Source organism: Vulpes vulpes, chromosome 3, assembly GCF_048418805.1.
Source record: "Vulpes vulpes isolate BD-2025 chromosome 3, VulVul3, whole genome shotgun sequence".
Classification (NCBI taxonomy): Eukaryota; Metazoa; Chordata; class Mammalia; order Carnivora; family Canidae; genus Vulpes; species Vulpes vulpes.
In genome coordinates this window covers 112,914,863-112,934,283 of record NC_132782.1, presented here as the reverse complement: position 1 = coordinate 112,934,283, position 19,421 = coordinate 112,914,863, and the positions used below count along the sequence as shown (strand labels likewise).

General features: G+C 45.5%; 1 protein-coding gene and 1 non-coding gene across 8 annotated transcripts; one reads left to right on the top strand and one right to left on the bottom strand.

The window, feature by feature from the left end:
- Window positions 1-52: 52 nt before the first annotated feature.
- LOC112909066 (uncharacterized) lies at window positions 53-5,602 on the bottom strand. 3 transcript variants are annotated; one of them, XR_012000222.1, is made up of 3 exons: window positions 5,309-5,602; window positions 3,165-3,369; window positions 53-2,579 (listed from the first exon to the last, which is right to left on the bottom strand). It is a non-coding gene; the product is annotated as an uncharacterized protein (transcript). The 3 variants fall into 3 exon arrangements; XR_012000220.1 differs by lacking the exon at window positions 5,309-5,602 and adding an exon at window positions 4,656-5,082 and having other exon boundaries at window positions 53-2,989; XR_012000221.1 differs by lacking the exon at window positions 5,309-5,602 and adding an exon at window positions 4,656-5,082.
- Window positions 5,603-5,660: 58 nt separating this feature from the next.
- Window positions 5,661-18,681, top strand: LOC112909144 (zinc finger protein 75D). Of its 5 annotated transcripts, XM_072751389.1 has the most exons (9): window positions 5,661-5,758; window positions 7,034-7,564; window positions 8,903-9,068; window positions 9,702-9,793; window positions 10,063-10,189; window positions 12,590-12,681; window positions 12,948-13,074; window positions 14,947-15,057; window positions 15,430-18,681. In XM_072751389.1, the coding sequence occupies exons 2-9, from the start codon at window positions 7,157-7,159 to the stop codon at window positions 16,107-16,109; spliced, it is 1,803 nt and encodes a 600-aa protein (XP_072607490.1). In that variant the 5' UTR covers window positions 5,661-5,758; window positions 7,034-7,156; the 3' UTR covers window positions 16,110-18,681. The 5 variants fall into 5 exon arrangements, with proteins under 5 accessions (XP_072607490.1, XP_072607493.1, XP_072607491.1 ...); XM_072751392.1 differs by lacking the exon at window positions 10,063-10,189; XM_072751390.1 differs by lacking the exon at window positions 12,948-13,074 and having other exon boundaries at window positions 15,430-16,976.
- The last annotated feature ends 740 nt before the right edge of the window (window positions 18,682-19,421 follow it).

Below are 19,421 nucleotides of genomic sequence, written 5' to 3'. Positions count from 1 at the left end.
GGGGGAGAACACTAAGTGGTATAGATTTAAGAAAACAGAGCATGTCACACCATTAAACTGAAAACCAACCAAATCTTTTTATTTTATATATCAGCATATGGCTTCCTGTTAATGGCCTGAATAAAATATAATGTAATGCTATTCCCACATCCATTACACCTAAGATAATCTGGGACAATAACTCTTCATTATTCAGATCTTTGTCTATAATAGAAACAAAAATGGATTAATGAATGTTTTTATACTTTAAAGAAAAAATATTTTAAAATTTTATGTTTTATAAACAATATATAAGTGGGCAGTGCTATGCAAAGTGAAATAAGTTGATAAAAACCATGACAATTCACAATAGGTCTGCATCATACAACCATACAAATCTTTAAACACAAGATCTAATTACTAGAAGTTGAAGGCATATTGAAGGAATCCTTGACAATACAAGGCCTGGGTTTCAAAAAACTACCAATTCTAGAATGGATTCTACTCTGGAACTGTTTTTTTATTATTTCTTGTTGCATCTCTTTCAGTGTGAAATGGAACCTTTGAAACTCAGGTGTGGCATCAACGAAGTCAAGTAGGTAGTCCAACCTCTCTCTTACAGCAGATAATTGAAATTCAGCAGTCTGTTCTTCATCTCCTCCTCCTTTCTGAATAACTTCCTTTGTAATTCCACTTTTTGGCTTTGGGGAGCTACCCTTTTCTTCATCATCCCCATTAATCCACACCCTGTCATCGGCCAATGTGCTTTCCAACTCCCCACATTTCTCAAGGATTTCTCTATAATCTCCATCTTCTAAGCCCTGAAGATCATATTCAGGTTCCTTTTTGTAAAGAAGATTTTCCCATGCATTTGCTATGGTTATTTGTTTTACTTCATCCCAACTCTTTGCCCAGTTAAAAACTGCACTTTTTATGTTGTAGATTTTAATCTTGGAAACTCCTTTTTGTCTTCTATCTTGCTCATCATCACTTTCTTCAAAAATTACAAGACTCTCTTCAAGTTGCTTCCACCTATAAAGTCGTTTGCAGCTCAAGATCACGCCTTGATGCATTGGTTGAATCAAGGTTGAAGTATTATGGGGAAAGAACATGCATTTTATCCGCCCATCCTCACTGGTTAGTGATTCAGTGGAGGGGTGAACTGGAGAACTATCCAGAAGTAACGTGGCCCTGACATCCTCTTCGTGGAATCCTAAAACATTAAGTTGAAAATGCCTGACCTCAGGAACAAAGTTTTGAAAGAACCATTCTGAAAACAATTCTCTGGTGAACCAAACATCCTTACTAGGTTTATATATCACAGGTAATGTACTTGTGTCCTCTTTCACACTTTTGGGCAGCTTTGATTTTCCAATAACGATTGACTTTAATTTATGAGTTCCATCTGCATTTGCACATAAAAGAGCAGACAACCGTTCTTTGTTTATTTTCCTCCCAGGCAGGCAGATCTCTTTTCTGCTTGCCTGAATGTTTTCTGGCATTGACTTCCAAAAGAGGTCAGTTTCATCCCCACTGTACAGCTGAGCTACACTCAGCTTCTCCTCTTTGATAAGCATGTATAGATTTTGTCGAAATGGCTCAACATTTTCTGAAGCCGAACTTAGGGCTTGTTCCCCCCATACTTTTTGATTCCCAATTGCATGCCTATTTCGAAATCTAAAAAGCCAACCAGTGCTAGCTTTAAAGTCTGTTCGCCCAAAACACTGTGCGAATCTCTCTGCAGCAGCTTGAAGCTCCACACCTCTAACAGGGATGCCAGCTGAGCGTTTCTGTTGGTACCACATGTAGACTGCATCATCCACATCACCATATTTGGCTCCTGTTGTCCTCTTTCTCTTCTCAGCCCCTACTAATGGCATGTCCTGCTTCAGTACAAAGTCCAAAATCAATTTCTTATTCTTTTTGATGTCATAAAATGTTGATTTACTGATTCCAAATTCATCCATTACACTTTTAAGAGATCGTCCAGCTTCAATCCTGCTGAGAACCTTCATCTTCTCCTCCAAATTCAATGTTGTATATTTCCCTCTCTTATTCATACTGAATTTGGTTTCAAACAACCAACAGGAGAAGAAAAGGGAAAAGCCTTGCCGGATTGGAAAAAAAAATAAAAGCAAAACAAAAAGACTAGCTTAAAGCCCCCAAAGGCACCAGCATTTGTACGGAAGGGGGGGGAGTGGGCCAAAAGGGATAAAGGCTCATGTTGGAAGTGCTAGCCTAGAGATGAAGATCTTAAGAACTCAGAGAACCACCACTATCAAAGTGCTACCTAGCTGTCGCTCCTGCAAGATATGGACAGTCTGTTTTCAGAACCCCATTCTCCTCTTTCTTGACACATATAGCAGCACCAGTCAGGAATAATGGGAATACCTGCATACTCTCCCTAACTCAACAGAGAAAGAGACAGCAGGAGAGAGGCAAGATAAGTCCACAAGAACAAACCCAAGTGAGATAAGTCTACGTGCAAAATACTGCTTGAGAAGGGAGTATAAAAGCCTCAAGGGCATAGGCAGAGTAATCCTGTGTAGCAGAGATGCAGTGTGGTTTCTCCCCTTCCAAAAGGACCCGATTTTACGTCACTGCCAAAAAAAAAAAAAAAAAAAAAATGGTGCTCATGGTGCTCTGTAAGCAGTGTTCACTGGGTGGCAGTCCATCCACCTGGATAAAGATTCTAAGCTATCCTGACATTGCAATGTCCTGACAGCTGGCATTCCAAAATAGCTGTATAGTATCTTTAGGTGAACAAGAAAGTTAGTAGGTACTATTGTTCATGTGAAGAAATCTAACATTTATTACATTCAATATAGCATCATCAAAGACTGAGCTTCAACTTATGTTTACCAAGGTAAAATGTAAGTATGTAAAAATTTCCTGGTGGCACTTTTCCACTCTCAGAGCATCTTCCTTGTGTATATCTGGTATATTCTCAAGAGTTGAATATTTTTCACTGAAGCTTTTCCATATTTTGGAGTTACCAAGTTTCAGAATCCTGGCCCAAAAGTTTAAAAAATATTTTACCACATTTAAAAATACTTTTAAAGATTTGATCTTTCATCTGTCATTCTAAATTTACATTAGGATGTTAAATAGCAGATTTTTTAAATTTGTGACTTTATTCAATTTCTCTCCACTGTAGATTTTCCTTAATTTGAAACAATACTCACTTTTTCTCCCGCTTGAAGAAATTTAAAAGGTTTCTCTACTGGTGTTTCTGATATTCCTCAGTTATTCCTTACAGGTCCTCCTGGATGCCCAGTGCCATTCCATGTCCTTACAAATGTCCTACTCTAGATTAATTTCATAGTTTTCATTTGAGACACACAAACTCATGAGAAGTAACAAAACCGCAACTTTTATCCATTTCAGGTGCTACGAAAAAAGAAAAGTATGTCAGAGAAATGAGGAAAATGATTGTCATTATCTTATCTTTCCTCACCTATACTGCAGAGCCTGATTAGCTTTCATTCATTACTCACTACAAAGAATTATTACAAGGTTCTCATCTGGAAACCCAGAAGAGTCCAGGCTGTTAGTTTCCCCCCCACATTTATTGCTAGAAATGCCTACTGTCTTGTGGAGCACGGAGAGAATCATGAAAGACTATGATCCTGAGTAGGGTGTGAAGCAAATGCAGACTAAGATCTAGCAACCTTCTGAAAGGCAGCCATCACTGAGGGAATTAGTCAGTGATGACTATATAAATGGAAAATGCAAAAAGAGAGAATTGGTTATCTATAACAGCAGCATTACTAACTCCAGCCTGCCTCGCAGCAAAACCATTCGGCCCGCTATGGCAGTTGCATGGTGTCTCGGAATCAAGTGCAAGTCTTTCCTCTCACCGCTTCCCAGCTGTACACTGAGCATTTTTCAAGCAGTGCCCGGGCAGGGAACAGGACTTCAAAAGGAAAGGCTGGGGCTACGTTGGTGGGCTCCACAGCAGGGGGAAGCAACTCTGGCACAGACTTCAAACTACGAAAATCATTACCGACCCTCATTTACTATCCCCCAGTTTATACCTTATTTCTTCTTGCTTTCTCAGGGTCTCTTAGTTTTTCTCCCCCAACATCCTCCACCCCCATGTTATGAATCAGGCCCACCAATGGCATGCAAGGCCACGGCTGCAGACTTCATTTATTCACTTTAGGAAGTTGCAATTACATGCTCAGCCTTGGGTCTGATGGTGAGGATCTCCATGCTACGGGCACTACTGTCCACTGGTTCTCGAAGCCTGGAAAGAAGCGTTGCCTTTGAACAAACTAACTCTCAACCTGACTCAGATTCCCAGGAGATGAACCTGCTCTGAAACCTACTCCACTGACCTAGGCAGATGCCTATTCTTACCTCCTGTGTTTAATCCTTTGCTCTCGCTCTGACAGGATCAGAGAAGCATAAAAGGTTCCGCCTTAAAAAGCAAAGTAAGGGGATCCCTGGGTGGCTCAGCGGTTTAGCGCCTACCTTTGGCCCAGTGTGCGATCCTGGAGTCCCGGGATCAGGCTCCCGGCATGGGGCCTGCTTCTCCCTCTGCCTGTGTCTCTGCCTCTCTCCCTCTCTGTCTCTCGCTATGTCTACCGTGAATAAATAAATAACTCTTAAAAAAAAAAAAAAAGGTAATATGCGGCCGGGTACTGGCCTCCCATTTTCATTCCCACCTTTACCTTCCTTCTGGATGAACTGCCCTGGAAAGATGGTCCCTCAAACAGCCTCCAGTGATGCTCCAGGGTTTAGTCTAGGAAATGCAGTCTCTTCGCTGCCCCGCGGCGGCCCCCTGAGAGGTCTACAAGAACTTCTTTTCGAACGTGAGGCCTTCCCCCCAACACTAGCGGGATCGCACTTAGAACGTATGGCGGGTGTGCTCACACCCCAGTCTTCCCCAGCTCTCCGTCCGCGAGCGCGGGGCCCCAGTCCCTGGGGGGACCTTTGTCATTTCCCAAGGAGAAGTCCCCTTTCCCTTCCTTCGGCTCGCGCGGCGCTCGGCTTCGGGCTCGCGTCCTCCTGGCCCGTGTGACCACGGAGGGTCGCCGAAACGCCGCGCCCTCCGGCCGGAGCCCCTGCGGCGAAGGCACTGCCCGAGCGCTCTAGCCCTGGCCGCCCGCGGGCCACCGACAAGCAGCCCGCCGCGTGGCGACGGCTGACCCTGGGAGGCCTGGGCACCCGAGACGCCCAGAGCCTGAGAAGCGGGGCGCACGAGCTCGGGCAGAGACCGCGGGGTCACCCACGGGCGGGGTGTCCGGCTCAGGGAGCATGCCGCGGCGGCGGCCGCAGGAGCCCCGATCCCAGCCTGCGGGCCCGCCTCACGGCCGGAACCTACCTCACCGGGCCCCCGGGATGGCTGCGAGGGGCGCGCGGCCCAGAGGAGGGTCAAGCAAGGCCTCGGGGCCGCCTGACCGCGACGAGAGCTCGGGCAAGGCCCAGGGCCCCGAGCGCGGCGGCGGCCACGCTCCCGGCGGGGCTCGGGGCACCAGGCGCCGCCGGCCGCCCGAGGGCCACTCAGGCACCAGCCGGCCGCGCCGCCCCCCGCCCCCAGGCCGCGGCGGGCCGGGCGCTCGGGGGCACTAGCTCTTCCTGGCCGCCAGGGCGGCACCGGGCGGAAGGCCGCTCCCCCGGGCGAGGCGACGGCTGCTCGGAGCCCCTCCCCGGAATGGCGTCAGGGCGCTTCCGGCCCGAGCGCCGCGTCGGATGGGCCCCGGGGCGCCGCGGGCCTGGGGGCCGGTGCTGAGGCTGGGCTCGGAGCGCGCGGGGCGGAGGCGGCGGCCTGCAGGTGAGCCTGCGGCAGGGGGAGCGGCGGCGCCCGGAGCTGCCGAGGGGCCCCGGCCGCCGCCATTGTCCGTGGGCGGTGGCGCCGCTGGGCCGGGCGGGCGCAGTCTGGTGGCGGGACGGGCCCGGGAGCCCCGCCGTCCCGCCTCGCTGGCCGCCGTGGCCGGCCCGGGCCTGTGCTGGGGCCCGCTGAGCCGCCGGGCAGCCGGGCAGGCCGCGTGGAAGCCCCGTGGGAAGCGGGGTGCCGGGACTTTGCTCAGCCTTGCCTGGAAGTCCAAGTGACCGTGGAGGAAAGGGAAGGTGGGCGGACGGCGCCCCACGCCAGCGACTCTCCTCTCCTCCCTTGCGACTTGGCCTTTGGAGAAACGTTTTGTAAGCAAAGGAAAGGTCAGCGGTGGTTTTTCTGGTTCAAGTCAAGAGAGCTTTAAACGCAGGAACCGATCCGTGCCCGGCGCCCTCTGTGCTGCTCGCAGGGAAGCGTCCCCGGGGAGTGTTGAGCGTCTAGCTCCGTGGCCCTGGGCTGCGCGCTGAGATAGGACTGCTTTTCCCTGATTGCTTTCCTTCTCTGCTCTCACTTTTGGGTCCCAGCTCTCCTGCCCGTATCGGTCAGTGGGAAGGAGAATCTGGAACGTTCCACGCACCGAGGGCTTCCGTCTTCACAAGAGGATGAAGGGTCCGAGAGGTTGGACTCCCTTGCTAGAGACAGAAGACTGGGGTGACACGTTAAAATTTAAGAGGAACTCAGAATGTTCCCCTGATCCTCCCTGGGCTTGGGGAAGCTGGGATAGGACGCCCGACGAGGAGGCGTTTGCATAACCCCCAAGCTCTGTGCAGCCGGAGGGGTCAATGTTCTCACTGTCTAACCTTTCCTGAATCGTTACCATTTTTACCAAGGCCAAGTCTTCAGTGGGCGTTTGTCTATAGCGAACTGTGCCTTATTTCAAGTGGCGAATAGCAGAGAGAAAGGGGCTGGCGGTGGATTCTTTAAAAGGAAAGCAAAGCAGGATTTTTCTCTTCATTTTTCTCCCATTGTGACTAGTGGGTATCCAAGCTCATGTGAGGGATCCCCCCTGGTGGTTCAGTGGTTTGGCACCTTCCTTTGCCCAAGGGGGTGATCTTGGAGACCCAGGATCAAGTCCCAGGTGGGGCTGCCTGCATGGAGCCTGCTTGTCTCTCTGTGTCTCTGCCTCTCACTGTGTTTCTCATGAATAAATAAAATCTTAAAAAAAAAAAATTCATGTGACTTTCTTACTGATGTGCACTTTTTTTCTGCTCTTAGTGTTTTAGGAAGAAGATCCTTTTACTGATTTTGTTCCAGAGCTGACTGGGCATTCTATGCCAAAGGTGGTCCTGCTGGGGTGTCTGTCCAACACAAGAGTAAAACTATTCCTGCAGCTGAATAATGATGGTAGATCTGAAGGTGGTTGACTGTTTGAACCCTCAGATCAAAGCTCTGTGGGAAAACAAGGGGCCTGTGATAGAGAGTTCCAGTCACAGCAAGAACTATATCGCACAAACGGACAGTCTCAGTCCTGAAAGCTGTCGCCAGCACTTCCGGAACTTCTGCTATCAGGAAGAAGCGGGACCCCGTGAAATTGTTGGACAACTTCAGGAATTATGCCGTCAGTGGCTGAGGCCAGAGATCCACTCAAAAGAGCAGATTTTGGAACTGCTTGTGCTAGAACAATTCGTGACCATTCTACCCAGGGACACCCAAAGCCGGATAAGGAAGGACCATCTACAGAGCATTGAGGAGGCTGTGGTCCTGGTAGAACACTTGCAGAGGGAATCTTGTCAAACGAGAAATGGGGTGAGAAGAAAGATTCCTGATTCATGCATTCAAATAAGATGAAAGTGGATATGGGTGTGGGCAGTTAATTGAGAAATAAGGTGAATTGGGTCACTCTTCTGTTGTGGGACCAGAAAGGTCCAGAAACATCTAAGGCAGGACCAGAAACCAAAAACCCACAGCAGTAGTCCACAGGTTTCACAGATCCTTGGCAGATACTTCCTGGCCTTCGAGAAGAATTGCTTTTGTGCTCTTTAGAGCCAGAGTTCATCAAGAGTAGTAATTCTAGTTTGGCTTATGCAAGGACATGGGTTTTGGGTTCCAAATGAATAAAAGATAGTAAGGAGCTGGAGAGGAAGAGGACTTGGAAAAGGGTGAACACTTAAAATGAAAGTTGAGTGGAGATAGTAAGGAGAAGGAAAACCCAAATAATTGGAGAAGAATGCAAAGGGAAAGAAAATTAGGCAGAAGAAAGGGAAACATTTGAAAATTCTAGCAGAGTAGCTGAGAAAAGAAAGACGTTGAGGGATAGCGTCCTCTGACTTCTAGGAGAGAGGCTCCACAGTGCTCTCGATGGTCCTTGGATCTGCTGGGTAATGGGGAACATGTCCCTAGCCAGGTGGCAGAACAGTAACTGGTTTCAGGCCTACTGGGGGGAATAAAGGGCAGGCATATGTTTAAGGCCAAAATCATTCAGAGGTTGGCTGGGGCCAAATCTTCTGTCTTTCATTTCATCCCTGTTTTGTGAAAACCTTGCCTGGATATGGGGATAATCTGGTGGAGGAGACCACTTCCTTTGTCAATTTTTTAATCTTTTGAGAAAATGAGAATACAGAAAAACACTAAAGAGGGATTTTTTTTTTTTTTTTTTAATTCATGAGAGACACAGAGAGAGAGAGAGAGGCAGAGAAAGAAGCAGGCTCCATGCAGGGAGCCCGATGTGGAATTTGATCCCGGGTCTCCAGGATCACACCCTGGGTCTAAGGCAGGTGCTGAACTGCTGAGCCACCCGGGCTGCCCACTAAAGAGGGATCTAAGCCAAGAGAAAGCCTGTCAACCTAGTATGAGAACAGGTGGCCTATTGTAGCCCTGTTAGTGATCTAAGCTGGTCTATATGCATAGGGGTGGGGCCTGCTGTGTCAGAGGCCTAGCAATAGCCACATTTTTCCCCCTTGTATCCTAATATTGCAACATTCTGGGTAGCTCTCTGTAGAAAATTGGCCTATTTAAGCCTTTTTGTCATTTCCTTTAGTGTCACACACTTTCCATCATCTGGACTGTTCACTTTTTCTTCCTTTTACAATCAACCCCGAAACTAAAAGTAATTTTTGTGGTAACAAAAATGGGGATTATTTCTAGGTTGCAGTCCAAGAGCTGGGAAAGGAAGCAGTGCTCTTGGGAGAAACAGCAGAATCCCAACCAGTGGGCATGGCCCAGGATGAAGAATTCTGGAATACATACCAGGGTCTGCAAGAACAGCTGAGCAGGGATATTCATAAAGAAACTGAGCCTGTATGTGAGAGGGGTAAGGCACATTATGATAATTCCCTTCTTTTGGGAGCTATTAGAGGAATTTGTTCAGCCAGAACATTGTGAGGATTTTCTGTGTCCCCAGCTATGTGGATGGGCAAACAGGCATGTTAGCAGTTATGATGTCCTCGAGGTTGTGGTAGAGCACCAGCTGTGGGTAAGCTATGAGTTGGCCTAGGGTACAGAGATATCCAACCTACAGAACCTGGGTAATAACCCTATGAACTCTGTTCGTTACAAAGCAGAGTGGAATGTGAACACACTTTTGTACCAGGAAAAAATAATAAATGATTAAAAAAAAAAAAAAAAACTACATCTCATCGTACACTGGATATCCTGAGTACTTCATTTTTGAATATGTTGAATTTTTGCCTTAGAACAATTCACATTATGAGAGAAAGATAAAAGGTTTTTCTTTCATTTACTCATAAAAACTGGGGAACCTAGTATAATGACTGGTAGATACATGGCTCTTTTGTATGATGACAAGACCACATCAGGGAATCACACACTCTTGCAAGGATGTCCCCACTCTACCCAAAGAATTGGGATCATCTATATTTTAGAAATGAGCTAAGGATGTTTATAGATAAGTGAGAGATTTCCTCTGGCTCTTTTCCACCCACAGTTGTGCCGGCTCACCAGATCCTAGCATTTCCTGTGCAGACAAATGCCACAGACTGGACAGTGGCACCCAAGCTCATCTTACCTGAGTCCCAGGTGAGCTGTGCAATCCAGCTATTGAGGGCTGCCTTCCTCTGCTGCCTAGGACCCACTCTGCCCAGCTCGCAGGCATATTAACCCCATTGTACTCCCTGGGGAACTGGGCACCTAGGTTGTTGATGATCCCTTGCTTTTTTCATTTTTGCCTTCTTAAAGAAAAAAAAAGTGCTATTAATTCCTTGAGTGCCCAGGGTCTAATGTGGACCAGATGGCAGGGCTGCTTCTGTAGTGGCAAGTACTGAGCTGAAGCCCATTGTCTTCTTTAGAGCTTGTTGACATTTGAAGAAGTGGCCATGTATTTTTCTCAGGAAGAATGGGAGTTACTGGATCCCACTCAGAAGGCCCTCTACAATGATGTAATGCGAGAAAACTATGAGACTGTCATCTCTCTAGGTAAAGAATCTCCCTCTCCCATTGGGTAGAAGTTGAGTAATCTGTCATGTTCTCTACTTCCTGGGAATGTATTTCTCTGAGAAACTGTGTTCTAGTAACTGGTTCTCAACTAGCTGTGTGTGGACAGAGGAAAGGTGTATCCAGATCACCTGGGGAGCTTTTTCCAAGTGCATATGCTCATTATTTATTTACCCTAAAATTCTTGATCTCTCCCTCCCCTTTCTTTAAATCTCTTTTGCCTTTTCCATCTCCATAAAGAGTAGCACCACTCACCAAATATCTTAAGCCAGAAAATTTGTGATCATTCTTTACTCTGATCTTGCTCTTCTTCCCTTTACTCCTAATTTTCCTCGTGGCTCCACATTCACAGTATACCCTGAATCCAACCATGTCTCATCCTCTTGAATTGTTATCTTGGTCTAATCCAGGGGAGTGTGTAACCAGGCTCATCTCAGTACTTTCTAACTGGTGCTTGCTGGCACCATTCTTAGCCTTCCACAATGTACTTTTCATGCAACAGCCAAGGTTTTTAAAAACTCTGATGGATTTTGATGTCATCCTTTTAAAAATCTTATAATGACTTCTCACTCTTTCAAGTAAAACCTAAATTCCTCATCAAAGTACCCAGGAGCATCCAAGATCTGGCCTCTAAGCATCTGCCACTTGTACCTTTCCTCAGCCCTCTTTATCCATACTGATATTGCTGTTTCTTGAACTCACCAAGTTAATTTCTACTTGCCCATTTCTATTCCTTGGCACAGTGGACAGAATTCTGCAATTTTAACACTTCTTAATTTTGCCCAACTGAATATTTCATGATGCATAAGGAAAAAAAATCCTTTTATTGCTTTCATTCATGAAACCAAAGAAAGTCAACTGGGGAACCTGTTGTAGAGATTATTTTTTTTTTTTAGATTTATTTATTTATTTATGATAGACACAGAGAGAGAGGCAGAGACACAGGAGGAGGGAGAAGCAGGCCCCATGCCGGGAGCCCGATGTGGGACTTGAACCCAGGATTCCAGGATCACGCCCTGGGCCAAAGGCAGGTGCTAAATCGCTGAGCCACCCAGGGATCCCCATGTAGAGGTTAATAGATACTCAATTCTTTTTTTTAAAAAATAATAAATTTATTATTTTTGGTGTTCAATTTGCCAACATACAGAATAACACCCAGTGCTCATCCCGTCAAGTGCCCCCCTCAGTGCCCGTCACCCAGTCACCCCCACCCCCTGCACTCCTCTCCTTCCACCACCTCTAGTTCATTTCCCAGAGTTAGGAGTCTTTAATGTTCTGTCTCCCTTTCTGATAGTTCCCATACATTTCTTCTCCCTTCCCCTCTATTCCCTTTCACTATCATTTATATTCCCCAAATGAATGAGAACATATAATGTTTGTCCTTCTGTAATTGACTTATTTCACTCAGCATAATACCCTCCAGTTCCATCCACGTTGAAGCAAATGGTGGGTATTTGTCATTTCTAATGGCTGAAGAATATTCCATTGTATACATAAACCACATCTTCTTTATCCATTCATCTTTCAATGGACACCGAGGCCCCTTCCACAGTTTGGCTATTGTGGACATTGCTGCTAGAAACATCGGGGTGCAGGTGTCCCGGCGTTTCATTGCATCTGTATCTTTGGGGTAAATCCCCAACAGTGCAATTGCTGGGTTGTAGGGCAGGTCTATTTTTAACTCTTTGAGGAACCTCCACACAGTTTTCCAGAGTGGCTGCACTATTTCACATTCCCATCAACAGTGTAAGAGAGTTCCCTTTTCTCCACATCCTCTCCAACATTTGTGGTTTCCTGCCTTGTTAATTTTCCCCATTCTCCCTGGTGTGAGGTGGTAGATACTCAATTCTTATTTACAATAAGAAGGCCACTTCTAGGTAAGATGTAACAGTTTTATTTTTTTTTAAGATTTTTTTTAAAGATTTTATTCATTTATTCATAGAGACACACACACAGAGAGGCAGAGACACAGAGGAGAAGCAGGCTCCATGCAGGGAGCCCGACATGGGATTCGATCCCGGGTCCCCAGGATCACACCTTGGGCTGCAGGCGGCGCTAAACAGCTGTGCCACCAGTGCTGCCCTAATATTTTATTTATTCATGAGAGCCACAGAGAGAGAGAGGCAGAGACACAGGCAGAGGGAGAAGCAGGCTCCATGCAGGGAGCCCCTTACACGGGACTCGATCCCAGGTCTCCAGGATCACGCCCTGGACTGAAGGTGGTGCTAAACCGCTGAGCCACCCAGGCTGCCCAGATGTAACAGTTTTAAAAGTATTCCATTTCTGCTGAAAGAATCAGGATTGTCTGTACTTTAGAAATAACCTAAAGATGTTCATAATCAGTAGCAAGAGAAATTTCCTCTGGCTCTTTTCCACCCACAGCTGTGCCTGTTCACAAGATCCTAGCCTTTCCTGAGCAGATAATCACCAAAGAATCGACAGTGGCACCTGAGCTCGTCTTGCCTGAGTCCCAGGTGAGCTGTGTGATCCAGCTATTGAGGGCTGCCTTGCTGCCCAGGACCCACATTGTTGTGTAGGTGCTCACATGTGCCAATATTCTCTAGAAACTAGGCATCTCCTACTCTGCTAATCCTTTTGCCTCCTTCTTTTCTCCCTTTTCACTTAAAAAATTATTTGCTGTTAATTCATTCAGCCTTGCCTACCATGTAGTTCATGGGCCAGAAAGTAGGGCTGCTTCTGTAGTGGCAAGTACTGAGCTGAAGCCCATTGTCTTCTTTAGAGCTTGTTGACATTTGAAGAAGTGGCCATGTATTTTTCCCAGGAAGAATGGGAGTTACTGGATCCCACTCAGAAGGCCCTCTACAATGATGTAATGCGAGAAAACTATGAGACTGTCATCTCTCTAGGTAAAGAATCTCCCTCTCCCATTGGGTAGAAGTTGAGTAATCTGTCATGTTCTCTGCTTCCTGGGAATGTATTCATCTGAGAGGCTTTGTTCCAATAACTGGTTGTTTCTGAACTAGATGGTCTGTAGACAGGGGTAGGGTATATGCAGATCACCTGGGGACCTTTGGGCAGATGCACCCTCCAGATGCTATGTAGATTCCTTTTTTTGTTTTGTAGATTCTTGATTTATTTTTTCTCCTCTCCCAAATCTGTTCTCATATCTCTCACTTCTCAGTAAAGAACGTTTGCCCGGGGGGATCCCTGGGTGGCGCAGCGGTTTGGCGCCTGCCTTTGGCCCAGGGCGCGATCCTGGAGACCCAGGATCGAATCCCACATCAGGCTCCTGGTGCATGGAGCCTGCTTCTCCCTCTGCCTATGTCTCTGCCTCTCTCTCTCTCTCTCTGTGTGACTATCATAAATAAATAAAAATTAAAAAAAATTAAAAAAAAAAAAAGAACGTTTGCCCGGGAACTAAGAGGAAGGAACATACAGTCATCCTTGACTGTGATCTTGCCGTCATAACCCATTTTAATACATCCCTGTCCTTTTGGCTCCACCTCCACAGTGTAGCCTGAGTGCAGCCATGTCTCATCTCCTTGTGCTGTTAGCATCCTGGCTTAAGCCAGCAGCCTGTCTAACCAAACTGACCTCAGTACTTTATGACTGGTGCCCCTGCCGCTTGCCTTCCCACACTCCAGAATCTTTAAAAAATCTGATGAAATCATGACATTTCCCATTTCAAACCTTATAATGGCTTCTCATCACATTCAGAATAAAATGCACACCTTATTGAAGTGCTTAGGGTCCTCTAGGATCTGACCCTGTACACCGTGGTACCCTCATCTGCTGCCACTTGTGCCCTTGCTCAGTCCTCCTGAGCCTCACTGATCTTTTTGTTTCTTGAACTTGCCTTCCTCACTTCTACTTTGATCTTTCCTCTGCCTGGCACACATTTCTGGCCATTGGCAAAAACTCTCGCTTTTACGTTTTTGCTGCATATCAGCTTTTCAAGGAGGTCTTCATACTACCTCATCTAAAATAGCTTCAGAGAAGCAGAATCTTAAATGCTGAGTTATTCTGCTTTAATTTTTTTCAAAATATTCATCACGTGCTGAAAACGTTATTGCTGTTTGGTTGTCTGCTCCCACCAGAAGGTGAGCTCCTGTGAGATCAGGGGCTTGGATTAATCACCACTATATCATTAGCCCAAAGAGAGTGCCTGGCACATTTTAGCCAATCATTACATATTGACTGAATGAATGAGTGATGAATAGTTCTCCAACTTGACAATGTATATTTAGAAAAGTTTCTGTGATTCTGGTCTGTTTCTTCCACATGGATAAGAAGCAGTGAGCTAAAGGAGTAGGAGAAATCTTTCCTAGTCCAGTGTGTGCTGCTTAAGGGGCTAAGTAAGAAATTAACTGTTACCATGAGGGGAATCACTGATGCACATGATACATTAGTAATCCACTGACCTGTACCTTGCTCTGCTAGACTTGGGCTAATCCTAAGGAATTAATAGGACTAACTTGTATTCCCTGCAGACTGTGGGGTTTGGTTCCAACTTGTTCAAATATAGGGCAATCTTGGTGGCAGAAGAGGGGCACTGTGGATGGATTCCCATGCACTTTATCCTCTCCATGAATCCGGCTTAGGTTTATTTCTCCATCTCTCCATTGTGTATACAGTATAGTATAAACCCGAAACCAGTTGGGAGACTCTACTTACTCATTGACCACTGTAAACTGTCCTTTGCTGCTTCTGGAATAGTATGGTGTGGGTGGACAGTTGCTGAGTTCCCAGTCCTTGACCTCCGTTTTTCCATTTCACAGCATTATTTGTGCTCCCCAAACCTAAAGTGATCTCCTATCTAGAACAAGGAGAAGAGCCATGGGTTCAAGGGCCCTTGGAGTTCAAGGCCAGTCTTGGAGAGCTGCCTACAGGTAAATATACCATGGGAAGAGGACAAATGTTCTTTGATAGCAACCTTTGCAGGGAATTAGCATTTAAAATTTTGCTTATTGGGGCACCTCAGCGGCTTAGTTGGTTAAATGTCTGCCTCAGCTCAGGTCATGATTCCAGGGTCCTGGGATTGAGCCCCTCATCTGGCTCCCTGCTCAGTGGGGAGTCTGTTCCTCCCTCTCTTCTCTGCTTGTGCTCTCTGTTGCAATCTCTGTCTCTGTCGCTCTCTCAAATAAATAAAGTCTAAAAAAATAATAAATTCTGCTTATCTGTATTTTCTATGTCAGTAATCATTGAATTTTTCTATTTTGCTCTTCCCTACATTTGGCTTATTGTTATGTTTATTCCCATAGGGTTAAAGCTCAAAACTGACACTGAGAACCATCAGCCTGTATGTCTTTCTGACTTAGAAATACAGGCACCAGGAGACATCATATCAAAAAAGACCAGAGTGAAAGTTCTCCAGAAAATGACAGGCAAGGAAAATCATGGTGATACACACAGGATGGGGAAGTGGCACCGAGATTTTCCCATAAAGAAAAGAAAGAAACTTTCAAGCTGGAAACAAGAGTTGCTAAAACTTATGGATCTTCATAAGAAAGCCCGTGTTGGAGAAAAGCCATTTAAATGCCAGGAATGTGGGAAAAGCTTCAAAGTTAGCTCTGACCTTATTAAACACCAAAGAATTCACACTGAAGAGAAACCATATAAATGTCAACAGTGTGATAAGAGGTTTAGATGGAGTTCTGATCTTAATAAGCACTTAACAACCCACCAAGGAATAAAACCATACAAATGCTCCTGGTGTGGGAAAAGCTTCAGTCAAAATACAAATCTACATACACACCAAAGAACTCACACTGGAGAGAAGCCCTTTACGTGTCATGAATGTGGAAAAAAATTCAGTCAGAACTCCCACCTTATTAAACATCGGAGAACCCACACAGGTGAGCAACCATATACTTGTAGCGTGTGCAGGAGAAACTTCAGCAGGAGATCAAGCCTTCTTAGACACCAGAAACTCCACCGCTGAACTGAACAGAAGCTTATCCAGGGTCCTCATTCTGAAGAAATTCACCAAATAGAGGTGACCATGAGGTTTACAAAACAAAATACAAAAGCATGAATAATACTTAATCAGTGAAAAATTTAGTGATACAAATATATTTAACAGAAAGGAATCAAGGTTGACTCTGCCAGGGATTCCTGTAAGTAGTTTTGTACTATTCACATTTTTACACATAACCTTCAGGGAATTCATTAGCAAGAAAGGTGTTGAAAGAAACATTTTTGCAATTCTACCTGGCAAAATCGCCAATACAGCTTTTAATAGCAGAAGCATACATGAATCAATCTTTTGTGACTACAGATGGTAAATACTGTTGGTTTTGCCATGAATTCCCAGCCAGCTTTAAACACATTGATAGAAACATTTGTAGCATGGTCTTCCAAAAGAAAAAGCAATAATCTGCATGTTTAATTGCATACCATTGCCTTCAAGGTACTAGGATTACCAATTTCAAGAGATCTATGGCACAAAAATGAATTGTCAAATTTTCCAAGAACCAAATTGGATTTTCATCCTCTCCCATGTGATTGGACACTCTTCCCAAAATTGGACATGATTTGAGTTCCTTGAACATTTTAGCAACTTTAGCTCTTGAATCCTTTTAGCACCATTTTTACTGTGATGAGATGTAATTTACTTCACCACTAGGGAATCTGCCAGATAAAATACTAATGCACTATCTTATACCTCATTGGTAGTGTTTGAAAAAGATAAACATCTCTAATGAGATCATGAAAACGGGTTGGAATGTTTAGCCATGGATTATGTATTACGTGTAAAGAATTTTCTGCAATAAAAGAAAGTAGACTTTATAATCTCAGTATGATAAAACATAGAGCACTTTTTTTTGGCCTAAAAGAAAATTAACAGGAGTTCAGGATGAGCTCACGATTTTATTTGCTTTTTCATTTGGCTTTCATTTGTCTTTAAGAAGAAGGACAGGGGCACCTGCAGGGCTTACTTGATTAAGTACCTTCAACTCAGGTCAATGATCTCAGTTCCTGGGATCCAGCTGAGAATCTGGCTCCTTGCTCAGTAAGGAATCTGCTTTTCCCTTATCCTCTTCTGCCCCTCCCCACCATTCGTGCACCCACACGTGCTCACAGTCTCAAATTAAAAAGCACACACACACACACACACACAAGGATAGCGTTATGCTTAGGAACTGCAGTGTGTGCTGCCTGTATGAAACAGTTTACTGGGTGTGGCAGGAGATTGGGTTCCCAAGAGGAAAGGTTTGGGAAGTGATGCTGAGTGGTAGGCAAAGATGAGTGAGTCTGCATTCATGTTGTCTTTCACTGTAAACCATTACTAGGCAGGCAGAGTCCATCTATCTCTTTACACAGCATTTAACAACAACCTTAATTGGTAACTAATAGATGGCTGAATATCTCTATGGGCTGTGGATCGTCTTAGGACTCCTGTCTACAACAGTGACTCAGCATGTGCTCCTATTAGAGGTTTTAGGTGGTGTCAGGAAAGGGGTTAAATGATCTCTTCCAAATACCTTATGAAAGATGAAGTTAAGGCTCAGATACAAGGAATTGTTCAAGAGCAGTGAGTCGGCTGTCCCTTAGCTGCATCAGTGAGCCCTGAAGGCAGGATTAACAGGATGTGTACCTTACCCCTGCAGGGCACTGGATGACTTTGTGTTGTATCTCTTTCTAACTATAGAACATTCCTGTGGCTTGATTGGTTGCCAAAACACTGCGGTCTCCATGTTCTCTATTTCAACTCAGGGTTATTCTAGGATAAGAGGAGTTGCTGAAAGAAAAGCATCTCACAGCCTGGCCAGTGGTGGATGCTCAGCCCATGTGCATTTGTTTCCCTTTCCCCTGCTCCCCAGTGATCTGCTGGGCAGACTGCAGTAAGGAAGCAGATGTATTTATGGCACTGTAGGTGGTGATTATGCTCAGTTGATTTAGTCCTTGGCCTCAGTACATCAGTACATTATGGTGTAAGTCACCTGAGCTGGTGCTCTCAGCAGGATTTTATTTTCTTCCCCAGATGAACTACACCAAGTATTATTTCATAAGCACAGCCAACTATGAAGCTCCCTTCTACATAGCCATTGCCCATCGCCCTCATCCTTAGGCTTTGGGTACCCTGTTCTCATCCCAGGATCCAGGTGGACATCTTGGTGCTACGTTCAGTCGATTTCATGGGGGCCGCTTGTGTGCCCAGACACTGTTCTAGACTGAGAACATAGCAGTGAGCAAAAGAGCTAAAGATACACCCTCACAGGGCCAGTGTTCTAGTGAAGAGTAAAAGGAGTTGTTATGGTTTTCTCCTCGCAGTTGCAGATGAAGGATAGTTGTGGGTAATGGGTTGTGAGCAGAAGCCCCACTTCTGGGCTAAGGCTTTTGTTTGTTGGTGCAGGACTCTGTAGTGTTCTTCCTGCATCAGTCGTAGAAGCCCATATAGAAACAGGGGCCACAAAAAGTCAAAGTCGTCTGGGATCCTGAGCCCCCCACCTCCATGGAGAGCACCTGTAATGGACTTTATGGGAATGAGAAATAAACTTCTGTTAAACTACTGAGATGTTGGTGCCGTGTATTTTTGCAGCATACCCTGCCTGCCCAGGCAGAGGTGGCTATTCTACTAGAGTTCTGGAACCTTTTCCGTGTCAGTTCACGTGGACTTTGCCCTTAGAAGATATTTGCCTCCTAGATGGCCCACTGAGCTCATGTAACATGGATAGGCACGCTGAGGAACTGACAAGACTAGGCAATAGGAAAGGACTGATTTTTTTTTACCTGAGACAAGTCCAGGTTGGTCAGTTTTTCAAGTGCATGGAGCAACCATCTATCTTTCCCTCCCTCTCTGGTTTCATTCCCCTTTCCTTGCTCTCTGTCCCTCATGCTCCACCGTCCTTGTCTATAAGATGTCTATAAGATGACCAATGGTCTAGAGAGAGGATAGGTTGCTTTCCATTCCTCCCATGAGTGCAGGAGACTTTAAGCAATCACTTGGTAATTCCCTCTTTCATAGCTTCTGTGAGTTGCCTCAAATTACACAGGACCTAGGACAGAAGCACATTTGTCCTGATTGGTGACACGAAGGTGACTGCCCTCTGGACCAAGTGGTTGGGAAGAAGGTTTTACAGGAAAGCAGGAGCAGGACATTGCAGTTGAGAAGTGAGAAGCCTCTATCGGAGTGTCTGCGTAGCCAATAACCAGCAGCAGTGTTCCACAACTCAGGATTAGGATTAGGGTTGGACATGTGCACACTGGAAGAAGGAATTTCTGTAGCTTCCTCACAGGAATGAGAGCAGAT